The sequence below is a fragment of the Python bivittatus genome, unplaced genomic scaffold (assembly GCF_059951505.1).
Source record: "Python bivittatus isolate LINGU-HERP-01145 unplaced genomic scaffold, Pbiv_v1 ctg000410_np1212, whole genome shotgun sequence".
Classification (NCBI taxonomy): Eukaryota; Metazoa; Chordata; class Lepidosauria; order Squamata; family Pythonidae; genus Python; species Python bivittatus.
This window is the reverse complement of record NW_028277067.1, coordinates 14,617,377-14,642,282: the sequence shown is the minus strand read 5'-3', so window position 1 is coordinate 14,642,282 and position 24,906 is coordinate 14,617,377. Positions and strand designations below refer to the sequence as shown.

The 24,906-nt window shown below is 41.8% G+C and overlaps 2 protein-coding genes across 2 annotated transcripts in view; one reads left to right on the top strand and one right to left on the bottom strand.

The window, feature by feature from the left end:
- Positions 1–9,977, bottom strand: part of TRPM4 (transient receptor potential cation channel subfamily M member 4) — a 34,758-nt gene extending 24,781 nt beyond the window's left edge. The window contains exons 1-10 of the mRNA XM_007442719.4: positions 9,960–9,977; positions 8,738–8,832; positions 8,565–8,632; positions 6,884–7,061; positions 6,123–6,303; positions 4,731–4,897; positions 4,098–4,275; positions 2,998–3,062; positions 1,974–2,156; positions 1,667–1,766 (exon numbers count right to left, since the gene is read on the bottom strand). Of these exons, the coding sequence (XP_007442781.1) occupies positions 1,667–1,766; positions 1,974–2,156; positions 2,998–3,062; positions 4,098–4,275; positions 4,731–4,897; positions 6,123–6,303; positions 6,884–7,061; positions 8,565–8,632; positions 8,738–8,764 (1,147 nt within the window). The 5' untranslated portion in view covers positions 8,765–8,832; positions 9,960–9,977. The remainder of the gene's footprint in view (positions 1–1,666; positions 1,767–1,973; positions 2,157–2,997; positions 3,063–4,097; positions 4,276–4,730; positions 4,898–6,122; positions 6,304–6,883; positions 7,062–8,564; positions 8,633–8,737; positions 8,833–9,959) is intronic.
- Positions 9,978–17,314: 7,337 nt separating this feature from the next.
- Positions 17,315–24,584, top strand: HRC (histidine rich calcium binding protein). The gene is made up of 6 exons (XM_088143556.1): positions 17,315–19,675; positions 20,315–20,403; positions 22,955–23,023; positions 23,148–23,199; positions 23,663–23,699; positions 24,008–24,584. Exons 1-6 carry the CDS (start codon positions 18,454–18,456, stop codon positions 24,042–24,044), a joined length of 1,506 nt encoding a protein of 501 aa, XP_087999682.1. The 5' UTR covers positions 17,315–18,453; the 3' UTR covers positions 24,045–24,584.
- The last annotated feature ends 322 nt before the right edge of the window (positions 24,585–24,906 follow it).

Genomic DNA, 24,906 nt, shown 5'->3' with positions numbered 1-24,906 from the left:
TAAACCCATATTTTAATGTTCCATATAATGTTCCATTATATTAAAATTACTGTTTCTCCTGATCCTAAAAAAGAGTGAGAAGGAAATCAAACCTTCCCGCTTGTCTCATCCTGCCATTCAATCCTTCCACAGCAATCAAGGCAAAAGGTTCAAATGTACAATTAGAATGGGCTCACCCAAAAGATTAAAATGTGGCAGGAAGAGTTAAGATTCCTTGAACCTAGCCAAATATCTCCTTCATCAAATAACAAAAGATCTCTTCCCCAAAGAGATCTGCATTCCAATCAAGCAGTGCTTAGACAGACAAATACTTCAGTTCAACACCAATCAGGCAGTGCTAGACAGGCAAACACAGGATGCCTGATTAGAGGAAACCACAGCTCAACCGGGTACCTGACCTCAGAGCACTCCCTCTTGGAACTCTGGCTAATTACACTTCCCAAGAATTCCTAGAAGGAGCTAGTGTGGTTTCTCGAGTTCCCGGAGGGGAGGCGTTCTTTCGCGCCTTTCAAGAAACAATAGCACAATCTTCTCTATAAAAAGGGCTCTTTGGGAATTCCTGCTCGTGGCCACCTCTGAGACCCAATTCTGTGTGCTGTGCTGTCGGAAACCAACTTTTACCTGTTTCAAGCAACTACCTGTGCATTTTATTCCTGGCTCAGAAGCGAACTTGGTAAGATTTCCTTCCAACAAAACCATATCTGATTGGAACTGAATTTGTTTATTTAAAAGGGGTGTGATCAGGTTTTTTTTTTTTTTTTTTTTACTTGAAGCCCCCAAATTCACCCGATTCAGCCATATTCCAAATAGTATCCGGAGATGGGTGCAGTGACATTCCTTTAAAATCAAGAAACAGGATGCTGGAGTCCTTGGGGTTCTCTGAGCTTCATGCCACAACAGAGTACACAGAATGAAGCTCACAATCATTCTCCCTGATTTAAAATCAGAAGGAATAGCACCTTATCTGACTAACAAATCTGATTAAAAGGCATAAATGTTCGTGAGCGGCACACAAACGCTTTGGTCTTTTAATAAAATGTATTAGTTGGAAAAGGTACTACTAGGCTCTTCTGATTTTGTGTCACCTTAGGCTAATATGGCTCTTCTCCTACAGTGTCTCCCTGATTTAAATGATTTATAACTTGCTTTTCCCTTTAAATATCAAAATGTTATTTACTACATTGTCTTTTTATTTATAACTGATGATGGCATTTATAAGGTCTCTTATTAGGATCTGAATCCTGAAATATGGGATATAAATAATTTTTTTAAAGGCAGAAAGGGTTTGATGAAAATGGGGAATCAAGGTCAACAGCTAACCAACAAAGTTTGGCACTATGGCTCTTGGATGTGTTAAGAATACACACACTCTCTCTCTCTCTCTCTCTCTCTCTCACACACACACACACACACACACACACATTATTAGAACCAAGTCTTGTATAAATTCAGTTATCCAACAAGATCCCAGGGGTAAGACTATTGAAATCTCCTGGGATTTGGTGATTTCCCAAGATTCTGACATTTACTGTATTTTTTTTCTCAATTTCAATTTAATCTAATGATGCCCACAGCACTATATGAGACTGCATATTCGTGCCCATTGCCCATCATGTGAAGAAGCTGCCAATCTTTAAATTGGGGATATAAATGCTAAGCTAGTTACCTTTCACTAGAGCTTTAAGCAGGACAGTCTCAAACTCTTCCAAACCCTCTTGGTCTGAATAGACAGTCACCAATTCTCTCAGATTCCCAATACTTTCCACCTGGTAAGAGAACATGTAGAGAGATCAGTGGAAATATCTTGGAAAAGAGAGAGAGAGAAAGAGAGAGATTCCCAAGTGCCAATTTCCTTTGGAGTCAGGAGTTTTGAAAGTTCATATAGAACAGGAAGAAACAGGAATGCATTTCAACAGTTCTGAGCGATATAAAGAGAAAGCAGAGATGGAGAATAGTTGCGTCCTAGGTCCTACCTGCTGGGCCAACTCCTCCAAGTCATTGTCTGGGAACTTCCCCTGCATTTTCTTCATGGCCAGAGTTTTCAGGGACTCCCCAGGTTGTGTCTCTTCCAGCAATTCAGCCAAGCAGTCTGCCGCTCCCCCAGATCCGGCTAAGAGGAGGCAGGGAATGGAGGCATGCACGGCCTCCAATACACGCTGGGGAAATTAACAAGGCAGAAGCAACTGGTGTGAGCAGATGTGCACTTCAGGAAGGAGCTACAAAGCCAGCCTTCCCCAGTCCAATGCCTCACTTCCTCCCATCATCCCCAACCATTCCTCGTTGTCTCTCTCTTCCTCTTTGACTTCTGAATTTTTATTTGTTCGTGTCTGAGGTCCACTGCTGTTCTCATCTCACATCTTTAACTCTCTCCTCTCATTTTTTCCTTCCCACCTATCTTTACAAATTCAAAAACTGGGTATATTTTCCCCCTCACATTTTCTTCCATAAGGAGAATTGTTTGCTATCTCACATTTCATGACTCTTCATGTTTCCAGCATGCCCTGCCTATTTTCTATTATCAGAATCTTTCCCTCCTCTTCATTTCTTTGAACACAAATGAATTGTATCAAAGCTTTTACACCTTTTCTTCCATATTCTGTATTCTGCGCACAAGAAGACCAAACTTTCCATCTCGGTCTATTCCTTTTTTCAGTTTTGTGTTTCTTCTTTGTCCTCCTAAGCCCACAGTAGAATTAGACAACTGAGACTCTGGACTTAATGATCTTATTGGTGTTTTCTCTTTAAATGAATATCTATCTATCTATCTATCTATCTATCTATCTATCTATCTATCTATCTATCTATCTATCTATCTGCCAATAATTTTATGGAGCCACTCTTTCACTGGAAAAAGAGGGTACATTCTTCACATCCAAATGTGGTAACTTAGCTCTATTATCTTTGAAGTGGAACTGTGGAACATTTCCCCAAAGTCTGATTGTGAAACTTTCTGTTCAAGGCCCTTCATCTTCTTCCACAAGACCTCAATCCCTTTACCTTGAACATGGCTGAATCCCCACTGATGAGCAGCAACAATACAGGAATCTCAATGCTCCCTTCACCTATAGGGTGGGGAAATGGCAAGATGGGGAAAAATTAGGCAAGAGAACAGGGGCCTAAGAAAATGAAGTCCTAGTAAAATGATGTTAGGGTACCAAATGCAAACATTTTTTGATACCCGTCTAGGAAGAAAACAAGGTCAAGATCATGATCCCCTCAAACTAAGTTTAAATCCTGATGATGACATAGATGCATCATATTATTTTCTCGGCCACAGTATGAAAGTAGCTTGTGACTGCTTTCTACTGGGGTATTTTTTTTCTACTTCTCAATCTTGCTTACAGCTGTGGGATTCCCTAGTAGTCTCCCATGCACGTATTATCCAGGTTCAAACCTGCCTAGCTTTTCAAGATCAGTCCAGAAGAAAATAAATTTCTATGAAAAAGGTTGACCAGGGGCATAAAGGTATAACAGAGCAGTCCACAGAATTCTGAGTAAATATGGATTAACCACTGCAGCCCTCTGGTTGTGATCCAGTTTGGGAGTAATTAACAGAATTAAAGTTTCAGTGCAAAGGGTCTGTAATAACGGCTTGCCAAAGCATTGTATTTGTTAAAGAATCAGAGGAAACAGGATCCTTGGATCAAAAGAAGAGATAAACAGTTGTTGTAGACACAGTGGAGACAGCAAGGGGATTAGAGTCAGAAACTTACATAACAAGAAAGGCTTCTTCCCGTGGAGTAAAGATGCAGAAATGAAGGGAATGGAATCAGAAGAGAGCATAAAAGTTGTGAGTGTGGATGGGCCCCCACCCCCCACCTCCAGACAGACGGCACTGAACTTACATTTCATCCCAAAAAAGCTAGGCCTTTAGCCTAATTTTTAGGGATGTACAACAGGTTTCCCCAATCTGGTGCCTTCCAGATATGTTAAACTGCAATTCTCATATTCTTTGGGTTTAGCTATCTAATTATAGAAGCTGTAGTCTGGCATATCTGGAGGTAGAGAAATACTATTAGACAGTCTGTTGCAGTAAGCATGATAAACAGGGTAACATCCTGTTCCGTGTTCCTGTCTACATGGAAGAAGTTACTCACCACCAGCTCCCACTTTCTGCTGGGCGATATAGCGTTCCAAACGGGCACGGAAGACAGACTCTTCACCCGCTCTGCCCAGCGTCCCATTGTCCACCAAGAAGAAGGCAGAATGGTTGGCATCTAGAGGGCAGAAAGGACTCACAGGGTTTGTCCGGGGGTAACGTGCTGGGAAGGAACCCTTTGAAAGGAGAAAAGAAGCAAATGAATTAAACAAGGATAAAGACGGGCATTATTGTGTTTTGTCACCTCCAGCTAAACCAGGAACTCAACTTTTGGGAGGTCAAGAATTAAGTGACATCGTGGGAGATATAGGACATACAATGCAAGGAAAAAGAAAAGGGCAAAGCCAGCACTAAAGCTGAGTTGAATTGAAATAGTAATTGAATTAGTTTAATCAAATTAGTTAAATACAATTAATATAGCTCACTCTGCATGTGTTATTTTCCCATTTCTGATATTAAAAATAATTCTCTAATGCAATGGGTGGAGGCTCTTATGGATCACATCTATGGGTTCCAGGGGTTGCCTATGGCCCTAGGACCTCACCCACCTCAACCTGTAACCCTGTGTTAAATTTCCCAGGCTTAACCCATCATCTGTTTCTTAGCCCTTCCCTTCTCCAGCCTCTCCTACCTTGGGGTTCACAAGACAATGGTGCTGCTCAACGATACCCCATGGAGCAATGCCCATTGCTACAACTCGAGTGCTGGGGTTGGTACTGGCCATAGCGTGGTCCCTCACCGCTTCCCCCACATATCGGCCCACACCGGCTTGGAGACCACTTGTCATAATCCAGGCACCTGTGTAGGAGCAAGAAATACAGGTAGGAACTATATAAATATATTGGCTATTCACAATACAGTGAAATCATATGAATGTTGTACTGAAGTTAAATAAAGTAGGTACTATTCAACCTTCTAAGATAGTGTACTTTCCAGGGCTGATACTGAAAATTCAAGCCAAGCCATGGGTCACCACAAGGCAGTTAAAAAAGTCAAGATGGCAACCACAACCATGCAGTCAAAGGCTTTTTGACCCCCCTGTGGACATCCTGGGCCAAGCTATCAGAATTCTGCCTGAAAATTTCCTTTGCCACCAACACCCCACACAGGATCTATTATAATGGCTCATGTGACTGAGAAATGGCCATAACCGCCTACTGAACTAAGTACATGCACATAAACTCTTATCTCAAAAAGGAACCAATTAAAAGATCAATCAGGTTAGAACCAGCCGTCTCAGCATCCACCCATCCACAGAGCCTGCATTATTTTTTCAAATATGATTGCTGTTACACACCCAGAAACAGCAGTGTTATGCACAAACACAGAGTCAGCATTTTAAAAAAGCCACCCTCAAGGAAGGGAGAATTTGTCCATGCGAGTGTCATCCCTGCTCAATAATTATGCCATCCCCCCACACCTTCCTTTACTCATGCAATAGATTGTATCACAAAAGCCTTGTTCAAATGCATGCAATTGCCAAGCACGGAACAAAGGATTTAGTATTTTTTCCTGCATATCTTGTTAGCAGACGGGGCTGGATTAGGTAGACATAATTCACCACCCAGCAAAGTGAAGGCATTAATAAATGTTAACCAGCAATATATGTATTTTGTGTACAGTTCACAAATAAAATTCCATACTATGCAGTAGAATAGGTCAAATCAGGCTTGCACAAGATTGAAAATATACTAATATAAAATATGCTAGATCTTCTATTATTTTCATATTCAAGAAAGCTAAACTAAGAAGTATATTTATTTAGGTTTACCTAGTTACTGTGTAACATGGAGAGCTTTTAATTAACTTAACAAGGAAGCTTCCCTTTATCTAGCTGCTCCATCTCTCCAAGGGCAAAGTTAACCCTTACTCCAGCATACCTGATCATCATTATTCGAATGTATCTCACATCAGACTAACCATTGGTTCCCAGCCCTCCCTTCAAAAAAATCATCCTTTTGTTCTGCAGTGATATGTTTTTAAACAGTTACTAGAATTAAAGCAAACCATAGGATGAGCTTACCTGTGCTCTGAGCTGCTTTAACCAGCCCCTTTCTCAGCACATCTTTGAGCCAGGCCCTTACATGCCCCTCATCTTCACCTCCCACTACTGACACCACCAAGTTGGGATGTGGGATTTTCCAGTGGTGCGTCACTAGAGCATAGGCATATGCAGGATCAGACGAGTCAGAGAGGCGAATGAACTGCAAGGGAGAGAAAAGGGCTAGACTAAAGAGACTACAAACCCTGATCAAAAGCTTTGTCCAGGGCCACCCTGCTTTGTTACATGTTACTCTCTGGACTCATCTTGTCTTCTTTCTTCCCACCTAGTTGTTGCCCTGGATGGGCGACTTTGAGAGACTCTTCCGGGTGATGCTTTACAAGATGGTTGGGGCATTTGCCTGCAAACATAGCCAATGTGGCCACTTCATGATGCATTGCTCTGAGCACCCATTCAGAGAGATATCTATAGAGTAGCCAGCTCAATAGCCAGCCAGAAGATACCATCAAGACAAGGGTAGATTTGTGCAGGAGGGAACAATGAGAGGAATCATGGATCTTCATCCTGCCTCAGGGTGCATGTCCTTCCGAGCTGCTCCTGGCTATACCCTCTAGTATCCCATCATTAGATCATCCCTGATTCCATATGCCCTCCCTCTTGTCACTACGTTTAGAGCCAGGAAATAGTTGCTTTGTCTTTACTATAGGACCACAGTCTCTTGCTATAATCCTGACTTCACCCAATGGAATCCTTAGCTTAGCTCTTGTCCCATCACAGCTCACCTTGCTAGGTCTACGGCCAGTGCCCAGAAACTCCACTTCCCCATAAGCATCGGTTGGCCTCTCTGTGGTGTGTTGCGCTGAGTCCCATTTGCTGACAATGGCTGCTCCAAAGGCATCTTCTATGGCTACAGATGTGTGGTTTCTGCGAAGGTCGCCACACTGACAGAGATTGGAGGCACTATAAAACAGAGCATGACAGGGAAGGGATCAGGAGAAGGTTGCATTTCTAACTCTGAGGCCCAGTAGAACAACATCCTCTCCTTTATCTTTTTAGTTTATACAGTATAAAGGAAAAGTTCTGGAACAAGTACACTGGTCGATCAATCTGTACTGAATCAATTAGTTTGTACTAGGAGTATTGTGTTCAACTCTACATGTTGCTTGAAGAAGGATATAGAGCAAACTGATGGCTCTCCAGATGTTCAACTCTAGTTCCTATCATCTCTGGCCACTGGCCGAAAGGGCTGGGGCTGAGGGGAACTGGAGTCAAGAACTTGTGGAGACCAACAAATCCCTCATCCTTGATATAAGCAAACTGGAAAAGATTCAGGGGAGAACAAAGAAGAGGATCAGGAATTTGGAAACCTGAAGGAACAATGCATGTTTAACTTCAGGAAGTGAAGACTGAAGGTGAATATAGTCAGAAAGTGACATTTGGCATAACAGCAATCATAGAAAGGACAGCACACAAAAGACATGTTGAGGAGGCTATGCAAAATGATAATGGGGTTTATGGGATGGGATAATTGTAGACTTCCAAATACAAATACTTCTGAACAGTACTACAACTTCTAGCATCTTTCAGAAGTAGTCGTACATTTTGAAATGTAGTTCAACAACTTCTAGAAGAGAAGGGATGGAGTTAATGCAGCAGAACAAGGAGAGAAGAGAAATAGTGTCATGGATGAAGAAACAAAAAAGGGTGCTGGGAACTGAAGCCATAGGAGAGTGGAGGTGGGGAGAAGACGGACGGAGAGAAGAAAACAGAGGGAATCTGTGTGGAGGGCTGGTTAGAATTATTTTATTGCCAAAAGACAAGACGACATTTCTTTGCCATTCCACATACCCGTTTAGAAATCAATGGGGTTTAGTTTGCATCTTATTTCTGTACCAACAAGAAATCATTCTCCACTTCATCTGAATAAAGCTGATTGTTTAAGGAGCACAACACAAGGATACAGGCCACACACAACTCTGTCTTCCCAAATAGAGGGATGGCCAGGAAAATGGCAGGTGACACTCTCTCACAACCCACCAGCCAGTTCCTGAGATAGTGCGTCAGTTCCAAAGATGACTAAACAGAGATATTGGCAAAGAGGAAATGACTGGAACAAAACATGGCATAGAGCAGGGTTCCTCAACCTTGGCAACTTTAAGACGGGTGGACCAACTTCCAGAATTCTGGGAGTTGAAGTCCACCCGTCTTAAAGTTGCCAAGGTTGAGGAATCCTGGCATAGAGGATGCCATGAATACATTGAGCCAAATGCTCTGCCCAGAATTTGACGGTGCTGAAATGTAAAATATGGTTAGCATGAGTGAAACTTAAGACTCACATGGGGATTATGATACAGATTTGAGAGAAAAACATTAAAAAGCTACACTGTAAATGAGCCTCAGAGGGAGCTAGAAGTGCCCAGTTACCTGTATCTCAAAGAGCAGAGAAAATCAAGCTTCACTCACCCTGTTTCACCAGGTTGCTCAATGAAAGTTGTGCAGACTTTTTTCTTGAAATATTTGGGGATCCATGCCTGGAAAGAAATCAGCAGTTAGGAAACCTCTCAAGAAACTGTCAGCCTCTTCCAGGGGTTTAGGTTACCCACAACACAGCAAACATCTGCCTGAGGACCCAGTACCTGATCTTTCAGATTAGAAGTGGCCATGGAGCAGAGCAATCATGCACGGCTGGAGCAGAAGTCCACGGCTGCCCCTGTGTTCGCTGTCTGATCTCCTGCGCATAAGTGAGAGTACAAGCAGGAACAACAGTTTCAAAATCCAGCCTCTTGGCAGCAGCACCGCACCCTATGTAAGAACTTGTTGAACTGGATAAACACCTCCCGGTGAGTAGAATGAAGTTCATTAAGAGCTAGATTGTCAACAGTTATCTGCCTAGCAATATTTGTATTATTGGTGTGTCTGTATGTTTGTGTGTGGGGGGTGTATACTGAGGCATCCACGATGAAATCCACTGTAGAGTCCTCTCAATATTATCCAAATCATGCCTTCACACTGTGATCTGGTACTGTCTTCAATTTACACATTCATGTGTGAGTCACCCAAAGGCAAATTTTAATCAGCATCTTTCCATACAGGCAAGAGCGAGGCTACAGATGTGTTTGAAAGTCATCCTGAAGGGGTTTTTTTCCCCCCGTATTTAAAAAAATCAAATCCTGTAATTTGCTTTAATTGGACAAGGAGTGTTGAGCTATTAATGGGTGGAGAACTTAAGTGACTTGGTTAATTCTGGAGGTTTTCTCTTTTTCTGAAGTCATTTCTAATTCCTCTGAGGATGGAGGAAATTTGGAGCATGTAACATTGTTATTGCAAATGGAAAAAGAGGGTGGTAAAAGCTTTATACCAAGGGTTAGGCTGTCTTGCTTGCTCCTTCCTTCCTTCCTTCCTTCCTTCCTTCCTTCCTTCCTTCCTTCCTTCCTTCCTTCCTTCCTTCCTTCCTTCCTTCCTTCCTTCCACCACAATCACTACAGGGCAGTATTTCTCAACCTTGGGAATTGTATGATGTGTGGACTTCCACTCCCAGAATTCCCCAGCCAGCATACTGGGAGTGAAAGTCCATACATCTTACAATTCCCAAGGTTGAGAAACATTGCTGTAGGGGTAATCTATAAGAACTGGGTTTCTTGGCACTGACCTATCAAGGCCTTTGTTTCATTTGACATTTCCTTCCTTCCTTCCTTCCTTCCTTCCTTCCTTCCTTCCTTCCTTCCTTCCTTCCTTCCTTCCTTCCTTCCTTCCTTCCTTCCTTCCTTCCTTCCTTCCTTCCTTCCTTCCTCCCTCCCTTCCTCCTCCTCCTCCTCCTCCCTCCCTCCCTCCTCCTCCTCCTCCTCCTCCAGCACTGACCTTAACTGAAAATGAAGAGGCTTTTGAAGTTAGGCCAAGATCACAGGAAAAATTTGGGCAAGAAGACTAGAGTACCGTTTACCATACATAGAAAAAAAAGAGAAAAGAGGTCACAATTTTGCAAAAAAGTATGCATATGTACCTATTTAAATGAATAGACATGTGAATGAGAAATAACTACTATATAATTTAAGTAGAAATAAAACACAGCTCCTCATAATTTTGAAAGCTGTGACCAGGTGACCTGTTCACTTTGATTTTTGATACATTCCCTTTGCAATGCCAGCTGGGAGGTTCCCAATTTCTCTTCTTCAACTTCTTTAGTTTTAAACCACCAGCCTTGGTGGGAAGTTCTTCACATACAGAACCCAGAAGTGACTGTTTGATGTCCCCAAGTTGATTGTCCACTGAATAGTATGACATGCCCTGACAAGGATTGTCAAGCTGAACCCTCTCCCACCGGATTTTACTATGTGTTTGCCCTGAGTTTAATTAATAGCCGAGCATTTTTGGTAAGACAGAACAGCTTACTGAGAGCATTTCCTCTGTAAAGTGAATGCATAATGTTCACAGATTTCCTAAAACGTCACCTCAGTTAAACTAATCCCCTGCTCCCTACTGCTTTAAAAAGGATGTAGGATTGAAGAGTTAACAACTGAGGTGACGTTTTAGGAAATCTGTGAACATTATGCATTCACTTTACAGAGGAAATGCTCTCAGTAAGCTGTTCTGTCTTACCAAAAATGCTCGGCTATTAATTAAACTCAGGGCAAACACATAGTAAAATCCGGTGGGAGAGGGTTCAGCTTTCCGTAACATAGATTGGAGCTCTTCCTCTAAAACCTTTCCTCATCATGCCTTTGAATGCTTGCTCTAAAACAGAGGTCAGGCATGTTTTTTCTGACAAGTTATGGAAAGCATGCAGAGCGCAGCTTCTGGAATTCTTTCCAATCCAACTGTAACAGGTCAGGGAAAGGAAGACCTGAAGCAGAGTAATTCCTACCCAACCTACTTATGTTTGGATGATTCCAGGAATACAGATACATTTTAACATGAGGAAAAAGGAGTAGATATTATTGTGCATATTATCCTCACCCTTTCTTTGGCAAGAGACAGCCAGTTATCTGGCAAATGGAGCTGCACTGGCACGGCCTTCAACAACAGAGGCTGTCGGGTGAGGCCCAATGCCCCATGTATTTGACTAGGAGGTCTTTATAGATTAAACATACTAGGTGACCCGTCATTCTTCTGTCTTACAATCCCTATGTAAAACACACTATTATCTCTCGGACCCCTGTACATTCTGTGATGTCCATTCATTGTTGCGCCAGAGATTTTTGAATAGCCCACTTGCAGTCACCACAGAGCCATTTTCCTCTCCCAGTTATGGAATTTAGATTGATTATCAGTCAAAACCACCTAGCTGATTTTTAGGTGACAATGTCTTAACCGAAAACTTCCTATGTTATACCAGCAGTGGCTGTGTGTTGGAATGGGTCATCTAGGGGGTATGGGCAGGGGCGGGGCTGAATACATACCACGCTGCATCATGTGACTGGGAGGAGGGAGGGGGCTTAGAATGGAGGAATTGCCAATATTCCAAGCAGCTGTCCAACAGGGATGTGGGGGGGGGGCGGGATTTTCACCCTCTTTTTTCTGTTGCCAAGAGGCGACTGTGTGGTGCAGTGGTTAAAGTGCTGGACTACGACTGGGCAGAGAGAAACAGGTTCTAGTTTTCCCTCAGCCATGGAAGCTCATTGGGTGACTTTAGGCCAGACACCCCCTCCTCAGCCCAAATGATTCAACTGGGCTATTGTTATGGGGAAAAATAGGAGGAAAAGAAATGTAAAATCATTTTCAGCTCCTGGAAGAAAGGCAGGATGTAAATCAAACAAAATTAGTTGGACAGCTGTATGCATCCGTAGTGTCCAAACAGTGGGCTGTTTACCCTGCTATAGTTTAAAAGAAAAAAAGAGACAGCCACATGCTACATATTTGATGTATTGTGTAGTTTGGCCCTCGGACCATCACTGCTGCAGCCAGCCCAAGAAATCTAATACGGAGTCTACAATGCAGCAGAATGAGGTGAAAGAGAGTTTCGTGTTGCAGGGGAGGAATCATATTTTTAAATGTTCTCCTATGTCAAAAGTTTTAAGAGAAATGGGGGAACTAGGTTTTAATAAATTATTCTTTATATGCTGTTTTTCTACCTGCAGGGAGCTTTATTTCCCCCTAGAAATTCAGTTAAAAATGATTAACTGCCATTCTGATGGTGGGCATTGAAATTTAGCACTTCAGGTTGTTGCATGGATTGGCAGCTTTGTGTGTGTGGGGGGGTGGAGGCTAGAGACTGGATTTAAGGTGTTCCGGGGGGAAGGGTTGCCATTGGGCTGGATGACAAAATATCATGGACAATAGGGATGGACAATATGTCCATTTTGCTTTCTCCCCATTTGTTACTTTTGTGAATCTGCCAAGTTAGTTTTTTCTCAGTTTCTATTTTTCTGAACCTGTCAAGCTTGCTTCGTTGAATTTGAGATTTATTTTTTTTTAAATCACACTGAAAACGATCTTATTTTGGTATATGGTGTATGGTTTTCCAAATATAGGCATTTTTCTGACAAAAAATACAGTGCTTGCAAACAGTTTTCTTAATATGTTTTTAAAATGTTATGACTATATGCATTTTTGTATAAACTTTTGCCTACTCTATTTTATCTTAATGGCAAACTGAATCGCAAAATTCAGAAAAGTGAGGATTTAAAATGATAATTAGATTCTGTCTCATATATTGGTTAAAAATACTAAATCACCTAGTATGCATTTAAATACTGTATAAGCTAAATAATTTTCCCTTCCACAATCTCTAATGGATAAATCTGTGTCTTGAGCAGAGCAAGGATCTTTCAAGGGAGAAGGAAGGATTGCAAGACTCCCCCCCACACACTTTTTTTTAGTTGTGTTAAGATTATTTTAAAAGTTACACAACAATGTTATGGTGATCACATGATCACGGAACAATGCAATGGTGGTAAACACCTTCCAGCTGTGAAGTGCCTGAATCTTGATCACAACTGCAGGGATGCTGCAATGGTTGTAAATGCAAGGACCAGTCTTAAAGTTATTTTTTCAGTGCTGTCATAACTTTGAACAGTCACTAAACAGGGCAGTAGTTAAGCGAGGACTACCTGTATATGTATGTGAACTTATAATTAGGAGACTATCCATACGTGGGCTGTAAGACTCCAGTAACCACTAGATGGCAGCAAAGGGTTACAGAAAATTCCAATTCTTTGTTGCCCTCTAGTAACTGTTCTGACTTTACACTCCATCTAGGATAGCATTTAGGTGTGCAACCATTTGCTACCCAGATGCTCGTGCCTTTATCATCTAGTGCAATGTTTTTCAAACTTTTGGCAACTTTAAGATATGTGGACTTCAACTCCCAGAATTGCTGGCTGGGGAATTCTGGGAGTTGAAGTCTACACATCTTGAAGTAGTTTGAAAAACACTGATCTAGTGCTTGGACTATTGCACTTCACTCTACCTGGGGCAGACCTCAAAGATGATTCAGATGGCTACAGCTATCCATACAGCAGAATAACACCTATATTCTGGGAGCTGTGTTGGTTGCCAGTGGGTTTCTGGGTCCAGTTCAAGGTGTTGGTCATTACCATAAAACCCTTTACATACTCCAAATAGAATCTATCTGTTAAGTTTTGGATGAGAAGGCATACTACGGATCCTCCCTGCCCCCCAACAAGTTCTGGGTGAGGGCCCAGAAGCAAATCTTCTCAGATGGAGGCACCTCACTCTGGAAAAGCTTGCCTCATTTCCATTAATATTCATGAAGGTTGTCAAGATGGTGCTCTTCTGTAGAGCACAGGGCAGAGGGTGCCAGTGAATTAGAACTAGAATCTTTGACGAGCTGACATACAGGTGACTATAAAAAAATTAATGAATGAATAAATGAATTTACTATTTTGAGGGAAGAGCGAGGTTATGATGCAGAAAAGGTATGGGTAAAGCCAACAATTTTCGGATTTTTTTCCCTTAAGTTTTGTACTTGCCTGTTTTTAAAATTATGTTAAGAGTCCCTTGGGCTGAAGCTACAGTATTTACAAATTTCCTGCTTCAGAGTATCAGGAAACAGAGCTGCTGTTTTTTTTACCATTATCATTTACGAAAGCTGGGAGAAAGCTTTGAGAGCTGCAAAACAGAAATTTACATGCTGTTTGATGCTTCTAAAATGACACTTGCCACATTCTTCTCCTAAAACTATTTTTAAACACCAATCTGATTAATCAGGTGCATATTTCTTTTCTTTTCTTTTCTTTTCTTTTTTTCTTCACCAAACATAATGGATTAATGTGTTTTGAAATGTGGCAGCACGGAAAGTTATGTTATGTTACCAATTTAGCAGAGTACTATTTTGGTTATCAGAGAACATATTTCTCTTGTGAAGTTTCCAAGGGAAGTTATTACTGGACAATCACTGTGCTTCATTCTTGAAATGTTATGACCAGGAAGGGCTAGAGCAGTGTTTTTCAACCTTAGCAAATTTAAGATGTGAGGACTTCAAAGCCCAGAATTCCCCAGCCAGCATGCTGGCTGGGGAATTCTGGGAGTTGAAGTCCACACATCTTAAAGTTCTCAAGATTGAGAAACAGTAGGCTAGAGTGATAGGCACAATCATCTTTCATTCATTACTTCTCCTGTTTTTCCAATAATTATTCCATTTTATTTCTTATTACTGTTAAAGAAGGAAAACTGGAATAGCTCCTCGGTGTATTTTGATTAGCAACAGTGGGCAAAATTTGCCTTGAAGCTTTCCTAAGATTTTGTTTTATTTCAGGCAGGCAGTGTGGGTCCACCTTTAAGTCATGGGAGTCATTAATGCTAATGAAAAGAGCATTTCATTCCATGGCCAAGAATGCCTTGAGCATCTTAGAAAAGCAATGCCCGTCTCTCTAAAAGAGGACTTTCAGCACAGTTCTGTACATATCTAGTCAGAAGACAACCCAGTTGGTCTTGGTGGGACCTACTCCAAATTAATCATGAATGGGAGTACAGCCTTCATGTAGCCACTAACATTTCATTTATGCTTGTGTCACTTGATTTCTACAACTTCAGCTTTGGTGACTCTACAGGAAATGGTTATGGTTTGAGAAGATATAGAAGAAAAAACAATATTTCCAATGCACACCCATTGTATGCCACAGTTATCTGCTGCTGCAGTTTGCTTCAAGCAGCCGCTCTCTGCTGTTGCAAATTCTCATTTGAAAAAGCATCTTCCAAGGAAAGAAAGCACAACCACAGTTCCCAAAACCCTTTGGGGTAGGATTTGCAGCCACGTTGTAACCTTTAATGTGGCAAAAGGGAGAAATGATTAAATACATAGTGTAATGGTATGTTGGAATGACTTTGGGAGACACGAGGTAGAGCTACAGACTGGACAACCAGAGGGTAAAAGATGTCACAGCCCACAGAAGGTGGGAAACGTTTTAGAAGGGACCTTCCCTAGTTTTCCAGAGAGTGAAAGGAAAGGAGGGGAGAAATACTTCTAGTCTTGCAAGATTCTGTTAATCTAACCTTACAATAAAGATAGAACTAGAACTCCTGGTTGTGCTTCCTGCCTGGACTAACTCGCAGGGCTAACACATGGGGAGTGATCATATTAACTAAATCAAATTTAGTTTTTGTCCAGGTCTGTAAGTTTTTGGCACAGTTTCCAGTGTCCAACCTAAAGGCCAGACATATCCCAGACCACTAAAAATCCTATTCTTAGGATTTTCCTCTTTTTGTACCATCACTGGGGCAGCTCAGTTATTTTAATTCTTGTACTTAATGATCACCCAGCAGTCCCACTTTGAAAGGCTGTGTATTATTTGTTGTGGAAAGGAATAATACATTTTAAAGTGAAAATAGTAAAATCAGCCTCTATAACTGGCCATTTTCCATACCCTCTGGGAAGGCCATGTTCAAAAACTTGGAGGAATTCGTTGCTTCAGGAATGCTTACATTTTGATCAAGAACATATACATGAACTAAAAGTTCCCTCCTTTCCTGTCTCTCATTCATACCTTAGTTCAGGAGTTCTCACAACCTTAACCCTAAAGCTCCTGCTTTGTATGTGATAAGAGAGTTGCCAGAGCTAGCCAAGAACTCAGATAACTGGCATGGAATCTACCACTTGTAGCTGGAATTGTTCAGAATCAAAGATCCTTAGATTATTTGCAGAGTAGGACCTGCTTGGCAGTTAGAGTTTCCCCTTTTGTACCTTCAAGGAGACCTTAAATTCCAGATCCTGAGAGGATATTCAATTCTAGCCTGAGCAACTGCTTATTGGGTGGACCTGGTCTAGGTTCCCAAAGACACTAAGAAATTCCTATTTTTAGTAGAGTGGCAATTAAGGGAGGGGGGTCTCACAAGGTGCCAAAGAAGTAGGATTCCTTGAGGAAGAGGCAAGCATAGAAAGGCAAATTCAGTGGCTAGCAGAAACTCGTTGAAGAGCAAAAGGAAAGGGGAAGCAGAACCTTTCACAAAACAGCCTTCCCTAATCTGTGTCTTCTATATGTCTTGGGATCCCAACTGTAAGGATTCGTTAGCTAAGTATTATGGGAGTTGTGTACCCAAGACATCTGAAAGGTACCAGGTTGTGAAAGAAGCAAACATGTTCATCAGGGCCTGTTGTGTGAGATTTGCAACTGTGCTTTGTGTGTTGTTTAGGTATAGGATCCATATGTGAGTAGTTTCTCCCCATGCCTAAGCCTAAGGGAGATTAGATATGAATTTTTCCTAGGGGAGTCCTTGGGGTTCTCTGAGCCTGGACCGTCTTAGTCAGCATCTTAGACCAGTCAGCATCTTAGACCAATCTAAGTCAGAGTCTTAGACCAAGCTAAATCCAAAAATGCGAGGGAATTCTTGGAAGCTTGGTATTCAGACAAGGCAGCCATCAACAGGCACATAGAGATAAACAACATCTACACACTATTCAAAAGAGACAATAGAAAGGAAAACAAAAGACCAGAACATCTCCTCACCAGCAATCATCACCCAGATAAGCAGAGATTAACACCAGGATTATCACCAGACATACAATCGAGCAGTAAACAATACCCTAATCAAGGAACTATCAGAGGGAAAAAAAAATAAAACAAAACCCCCACTCCCACCAACACTGGCAAGGCATGCCGCAGTATATAAACAGAGAGCAAACCCCATCCCATTCTAGCACTGAAGATGTCACCTAACCAGGTAATGAAACATTTGCAAGAAAACAACCAAGCTCAGAGAACCGCAAGGACTCCACAGTTCAACCCTGAGCTACACACATTCTCTTCTGTTTTTCCTAGAGTCTGATTGGCTAGACTGTGACCTGTCATGGGCCCTTCTTGCACTGTCATCTGAAGAACAGAACACCAGGCATCAGTAGGAGCGTGGTAGGGCTACACAGGTATTTATAGATCTCAGCCACCACTTTGGATTCGGTTTCAGCTCCCAGGACCTATCAGCACATTCCTGAGGCTGCTAGGAATGTGTGTCCCCTCCAGATCGCTCTCTCTCTTTAAATACTCGGGACCATCACTTTAGTTTCTAACCACATAATTCCCTTCAACCCCCCTCCAAATCTCTCTATGCCGTACCCCAGTCTTTTCCTTATTCATCCACTTTGCTGTTTTGATACTGCTCACAAAACTTGGAGGTTGTGATTTTCAATCTGCCCAGCCTTGCACCTCATCCAGCACCAGTAAACCAAAGAAGAAGATGATAACATATCTATGTTGTTTTATTTCAGTGCAGGCATAGCTAAAATGGCCATGTTACAGCATTTAAATGGTAATAAATACACATACACACAATAGCAGTTCAACAAGCAACTTGTTATTTCTATCCTTCTTTCACCTTCTCCAGCCCAATTTCTAGTCTGTCTGGTTTGGTAAAATCCAGCTATTAGATCTAAACCCACAAGATCTTTCTCTCCTTTCAAGAACAAATCCCCTGGTCTAATCCCCAGACAATCAAAGAAACCAGGATTCTGCTAGATTACACACTCCTCGGTCTGAGATCCTCCTAGGAGCTGTAGCTCATATTTCTCACTGCACTAAAACTTGCTGGCTTCTACTTTGAGGGACTAAGGTGCAGTTGCTGTGAGGAGCTAATAATAGCATGGCAGTATGGCAAAGAGTTTAGTTCCCTAATGTTGCTTCCCCACCCATTCCAGCCCAGTCCTGTCATATAAGGGCATGGCAGGAAGCCCATGGCTTGATTTTCTCATCTATCCTGGAGGCTGGGTCAGGCAACCATTGGCTGGGGGCTGGAGGGCTAATCTTGGCCAGCTGCAAACGTCACTCACATAAGCCCTAACTGGAAACTGTATTCTACCCCTGAGTTCTCCTTGTGTGCTGTCTGCCTTTCCTGATTGCCTGTCTCTGGGACCTCCACTGAGAATTCTGGGGGCAAGTAGCAGGGTTCTCATCCTGCCCGAATTACCATGGCTTCCTGGAAAAGCTGTATGCTTGGCCTTCTTTTGGTCCTGCTCTGTTCATTCCAGCTTCCTAGAATACAGGGACAGCAACAACATCACCATAGTGATGTAGAATACCATGGAAACGAACAACATCATCCCAAAGAGCATTACCAGGATGGTCACCATGATCAACATGCTGAAGATAATGGTGATGGTGATGATGATGATGATGGCCATACTCACCACCATGCTGCTCACTATAAGGATGCTGGGCATTACCAGGAAAGCCATCATTCTCAACATGATGATGATGATGATGATGATGATAATGAAGAGGAACAGCATCATCCTCATGGTGCAGATCACCATATTGACCACCACCACCATGATGATAGTAATGATGATAATGATGATAATGATGATGATAGCCATGGCAGGCATCATCATGATAAATATAATGGGAATCATCACCATGATGATGACCATTATCATCAGGGACATCATGGTAACCATCATCACCACAGTGACAATTATGACAAAGAGGAACACCATCATGGAGACCATCATCATCATGAAGACAATGATGAAGATGATGCTGAACATCACCACCACCATCATCAAAGGCATGATGATGATGATGATGATGATGATGATGATAAAGATGATGATGACAATCAGCCACATCATGACCATCACAGCCACCACCAACACCAAAAAGATGATGACAATGATGACAATAATGATGATGAACACCAACACCACCATCACAGACATCATGGAGATCACCACCATGATGATCATGATAATGATGATGATGATGAAGAAGAAGAAGATGATGCTCATCATCATCGCCATCACCAAAAGGATGATGATGAGGAGGAGGAGGAGGAGGAGGACAATGACGATGATGATGAGCATCACCATCACCATCACCGCCATCATGAAGAAGAAGAAGAAGAAGAAGAAGAAGAAGAAGAAGAAGAAGAAGAAGAAGAAGAAGAAGAAGAAGAAGAAGAAGAAGAAAGCAATGATAGTGATGAAGATGAGGATGAGGATGAAGATAAGACTCACAGGCATCATCACCACAGTGACCATCATCATCATAGGAAACATGATGATAAAGAAGAGGAGTCTGATGAAGTAACTTCTGAGGAGAAGGATGAGCATAAGCATGAACAACACAGACAAAAGCACCACAAGCATGAGGGCCATGAAAAAGCCAAGAAGCACCATAGAGAGGAAGAAGGTGAGAAAAAAATGGCTGAATATTGTGGGGAGGTATATGATGGATGTGTGGTTTTTGTTAGGGAAATCTTGTCCAACCTACTCTTAAGCCATCATAGACAAAGGGATTTGAGGTCTACATCTGGAGGACAGCAGATTGAGGAAAATTGTTGGGAAAAGCCCAACAGGGGTGAAAGGGAAAGCCAGCAATACAAGTTTCCAGCCTCCATCATACCCTGCTTTAATGTCTGAGAGAACCTGAAAATTATGTTCCCACTGACTTATCTATTTCCCACTTAATCCAATCTCCAAGACCCTATTCCAGCTTTCCCCCACCTGACAGTTTCCAAGTGTATAGGGCTACAGTTTCCATAATTCACAGGTCCTGCTATCTGTGAATAATGGGAACTAGATCTACTACTCTGGTGAGGTGAGGGAAAACAACTTTATACTTTTACTCTTGGCTCTCAGCCTCCTTCCAAATCAAATGAACTTTATACCCTTCTTGGGCAAACTTAAAAATCCAACTATCTCCCGTTCAGCCCCTATCCCATAGGCCCATTTCCCACTTAGTTTATAGTTACCCTTTAGACCTATCCCACCAAAACCCCAGAGAACAACCATGATGGAGCTGTCTCTGTGTCTCTCTTTTCATTTGAAGAAGAGGATGAGGACGAAGAGGAAGATGAGGAAGGTGAAGACACTGAGTATGAAGCAGGTTCTGTTTGCCACTACTGTGCCTTCTGCAAGGTAATGAAGGAAAACCTTTGCAAGTGACTTTGATTAATAGATTATTATTCCCAGTTAGGAACCTACCTACAGGTTGCTGATCTACAGCGGCCTGCACTAATGTGGCCAACAGTGAGGGTTGGTAGAATTTGTCATTCAGCAATTTCTGGAAGATCGCTGGTTCCTTATTCCTGTTCTAATCCCAAAGTGGCATGCCTTTTCACTCCTCCTAGAAGTAGATATAGTTTTCTTCTCATCCCCCTTTAATCAATTATTCTGCTAACTGATTTGGGAATGTTACATAGAAAACATCCTCCACAACCTTCCTTCGATTTGGATGTTTGCAGCAGAAAAAGGCACTCTGCTTTTGCACCTCTTTCTTTCCACTGATGCATTTGGGGCTTTACTATGGTATGGATTCTCCCCCTTTTCTCTTCTTATTTCTGGTTATGACTTTGCTGAAAGCCTGTTTCATTTTAGTTCTTATCAACAAGGTTGATCTGCTCCTGATCTAAACATTCTGGTTCAGAGACAGCAATCTGGCAGAGGGGGAATCTGTGAGATCAAGTCACAGAGGAATGTGGCACACGTAGTTTGGCCTTAAGGCCTTCCCTTGCTATAAGTACTGTGTTTCTGCTTATATAGTACGCATGTATGAAATAGATGAGCTCAGAATCCTCTTTGAAAAATAACAAAATAATGTTATATGTCTGTGTACGTGTGTACACACCCACATATATACCCTTAAAATTTTCTAGTAATTCATATTGCCATAGATTTATTGTCCGTATTTCCCAAGATTGGTAAATCATTGCAACATCAGCAAATTAACTTGTTTCTTTTTTCCCTCTTAGCTTCAAATTTATTCTAGGAAGTTACTGAAAATCTATGGTATAACTTCTTGGGATTGATGCTATTTAAAAGAATAATAAATAGCATTGCTTGGAAAATAACAGCAAAGAATCTTGAAAAACCCCTCAGTTTAAGATTGTTTTATTCAAATTACATATTAATTTTTTATCTATATTAGGCACATTATTTACTGACAGATTACCTTTGTGTGTGTGTGTGTGTTCGTGCATGTATGTGTGGTTAGATATATATTGATTAGAGAGAGAGAGAGAGAGAGAGCGCGCGATGATAGATGATAGATACAAACTTTGGACTGTATATCAGGCTGGATTTGATCAGGAAAAGATTATTCAGCATGCATGTGGGTGAGCATGCAGTGTCTGTCAGCACCTCCTTAAATCAGATGTGAGCCCAAGAAAAAATGCAGCTTCCTTAAGGTGTTGCTAACGGGTGCAACATGATCATTGCAGACCCTTAATGTATACATGCGATTTGGATAGAACTATTGAATATGGCTTTTAAAAATAGTTCTATTTCTTTTTAAGATACAAATATGTTCATGCATTAGCAATTTATCTTTTTTATTTGTACGTGTGTAGGTACACATGCACAAATACACAATATTATAATTGTAAACTTCTGGTCCCAAGCTCTGCTACTCAACCATCCAGGCTTGTACTTCTGAAGTTTAAATAATACATCAGTAAGCCCCTATTCCTAAACCTAAACTTTTCTATTGTTAGGGTTACATGATTGATTTCCTATGCTTTAATTTCATATTATTAATTGCAAGCTGCTTAGAGTCTTTGCAAATGGAGCAGCATATAAGCTGAAATAATTAATACATCAATACTGCAGCCTTGCTATGTAGTTTTGGGCATTGCTCCACTAGTTCTCTTCTCAATTCACCTTTCTTCTCTGTGTTGGCCTTTGACATCCCCCCCCCCAATATACAAAAAAATTGGGTCAAAACTTTTGGCTCCCCTTGCTTTGGGGGTATATAGGGATGCTCTTGGGGGCCACAAAAGGGTGCTGGGGGTCTGCATGCAACCAACCTTGCCCAACCACCTCTGCGCTAGAGAAGGAAGAAGGACAAGTCTCTCTTTATCTTAAAAGCATGGGATGCTAAACTTGGGGACGCTGTGGAGGCCCAGATTCACCCTCAATGGTCCTGCTTTAATGATGCCATTGGCTACTCTTGGGACTGTCTTGGAGAAACCCAAGTCCTGTGGCTGAACACCACTGAGAGGCTCTTGGTGGTACACTACATCAAAATGCAATACAAGGAACAATATAGTAATATCATAAAATCATAAACCATCAAGAGTGGTACAAATCTTCTAGCTGCTTAATCACCAAAGGCCTTCCAGAAAAGTCAAGTTTTAAGTGTTCTCCAGAAGACCCTAAGGGGGGGGGCATTCTTGCCTTGGGGGCTCCCCTCCTGTTGCAAAGGCCTTGGGGCCTCCCCTTCAAGAGCACCCAGAGCACATCCTGCAATGCAACCTTGGTGCATCTCTCAAGCTGACAGAAGTTGCAAACCCCTGTTCTCATGCAGGACAGTTATGTTGCAGGAGGCAAGCTCAAGGGATCAGGTAATTCTCTAATATCCTTGCTGGGTTTTGGATGATCTTCTTTGCAGACATTTCAGTGTCTCCTCTTTGCTCAACTAAACATCCTGTGGTCCCCTTTCCCCTTCCTCCTCCTCTCTGTCTTTTTTCAGCACTGTGGGGAGTGTGACAAGTGCCCTTGTAAAGATGGGGACAGCAGTGACTACTGTATGAGCTGCCAGGTTGGTATTTCAGCTTCTCTGCCTCCGAGATCTCTTCTCTTTCTTCTCCTGCAATGCTTGGTAGTCTGGTTTCATGACTTTTATTACAGTAACTTATGTCACCCTTGTTCTTTTCCTCACACAGTATTGTCATTTCTGCTACATTTGTCCTGTGTGTGAGACAGCCTGTGCGCCAGGTGAGAAGCAGGTTACTTTTCATTTGTTTGTTTAATGGACAGGGTGTCAAATTCAATCAGGGTGAAAGGTAATCCTGAGTTCAAATCCTGGCTGGTTCAGTTGAGTTGCCATCTCTCAGGTCATTGAGAAGAAACAGGAAGGGGGAAAAACCCCAAATGTCTCCATGACTGGATTCACATATCACACTAAGCCATATATTTTATTTTGGTTTAGCACGTTGCATGAATGCGGCCACCGCCGTTTCTAAATCATGGTTAATAGTTGTCTGTTATGCAAACTTGTTCAATTGCGGTTTATTCAATAAACTATGATGAGGAAATCATGGTTTGGTGTGATGTGTGAACCCAGCCTATATATGCTTCTTGGAAACAAGATGATACAAATTAGCAGTTAACAGAGGGCTTCATCTTCCTGAACTTTGTTCTAGTAACATGAAACTTTTATTCGTTCTATTTTATGCAGGAAGCATCGTAGATGAATTGTCTGGAGCCTTATTTCAGTAAGTGAAAGCCTCCTTCTTCCACAATGGCACAAATCCTTTTTCTCTCCTCAGTTCTGATTTTGCTGTCTCTGTTTTTGTTGATTTTAACAAGCTTTCCATTTAGTACTTGGGTCAATCATGAGTGTGACAACTAATGTTCCTCTAGCTGAGTGTTGCTCTGATGATCTCTAGGAGGAAGAGCAGGATGCAAATTTAAAAAGTCATTATTAGATTATAATAAAACCATGTAGAATTATCGAAATAACAGTGCAGTGGGAAAATTATCACTATCAAGCACTAAATAATCTTTTTTTTTTCTTTTGCAGGACAATTGCTACCATATTTGAGCAGCAGAAACACTGAAGCGCCCTCTGGTGGAGAAGCAAAATTTAGGAGAGATGGTGACCCTTGACCTTTAGAGCCAAATTGTAAACAAGGGCAAATGTATGGTTGTTCTTTTCAGCAGTTTTTCCCTCTTCCTCATTTTTTGCAAAGCCTCCTAAGGTTGCTTTTCTCCTTTTGGGGAAAAAAGCAGGAGGATTCTTCTATTTTTCCTCAGAAGGCAGGAGAGCAAGCTGGGGTTGATACCAAGTGGACAAAATGGGAAGAAAAGGGGAGATGTTGCAAACCATCTGCTTCCCTCCTTCGTTTGCTCCTAAAATCTACCTTTTGCAACTGCTTTTGATTAAAATAATTTTTAAAAACTCCCAGTGGGAGGAAGAGTCATAGAACTGTTGTCTTGCGCAATTGGGCTTTTATAAAGAGCAGGGAGGCTCTCCCCATGTAAGCTAGGGTGCACTGTGTGAGAAGATCCAGCTTTACCAAGGCATTTCACCTTGAGATAAGGAATACCTATTGTCAATCTATTGTGTTTTCCTAGCCATTAAATCTTTGAGGATCTGATCACACTTGCAGCTTACTCCTGAGCAATAGGTCTACTCTCATGCTTTAGTCCAGCTTTCCCCCACTCATGACCTCCAGATTTGTTGGAGTGCAACTCCTATGTCCGCTACAAGAGGAATCAGAGCCCACCATCTCTGGAAAGCACCAGATGGAGGAAGACAGTCTTAGCCGAAGGAGCCAGAATAGGAGATGATTCATATTATTGTGAGTTTGCCTCATTTGATGTTTGTTTCTGAAATGTGACTTGGTTCAGTGAAAAATTGCCTGTCTAACACTATAATGAAAGTTGGATCTATTGGAATGTGGAGCTAGGTGCATTTAT

What these genes read in the sequence shown, in the direction of transcription:
- HRC (XM_088143556.1), top strand. Translation starts at nt 18,454, where the DNA reads ATGGCTTCCTGGAAAAGCTGTATGCTTGGCCTTCTTTTGGTCCTGCTC. An exon ending in ACTACTGTATGAGCTGCCAG is followed by an intron (nt 23,024 to 23,147) that starts GTTGGTATTTCA and finishes TTCCTCACACAG; the next exon opens with TATTGTCATTTCTGCTACAT. An exon ending in TGAGACAGCCTGTGCGCCAG is followed by an intron (nt 23,200 to 23,662) that starts GTGAGAAGCAGG and finishes TATTTTATGCAG; the next exon opens with GAAGCATCGTAGATGAATTG.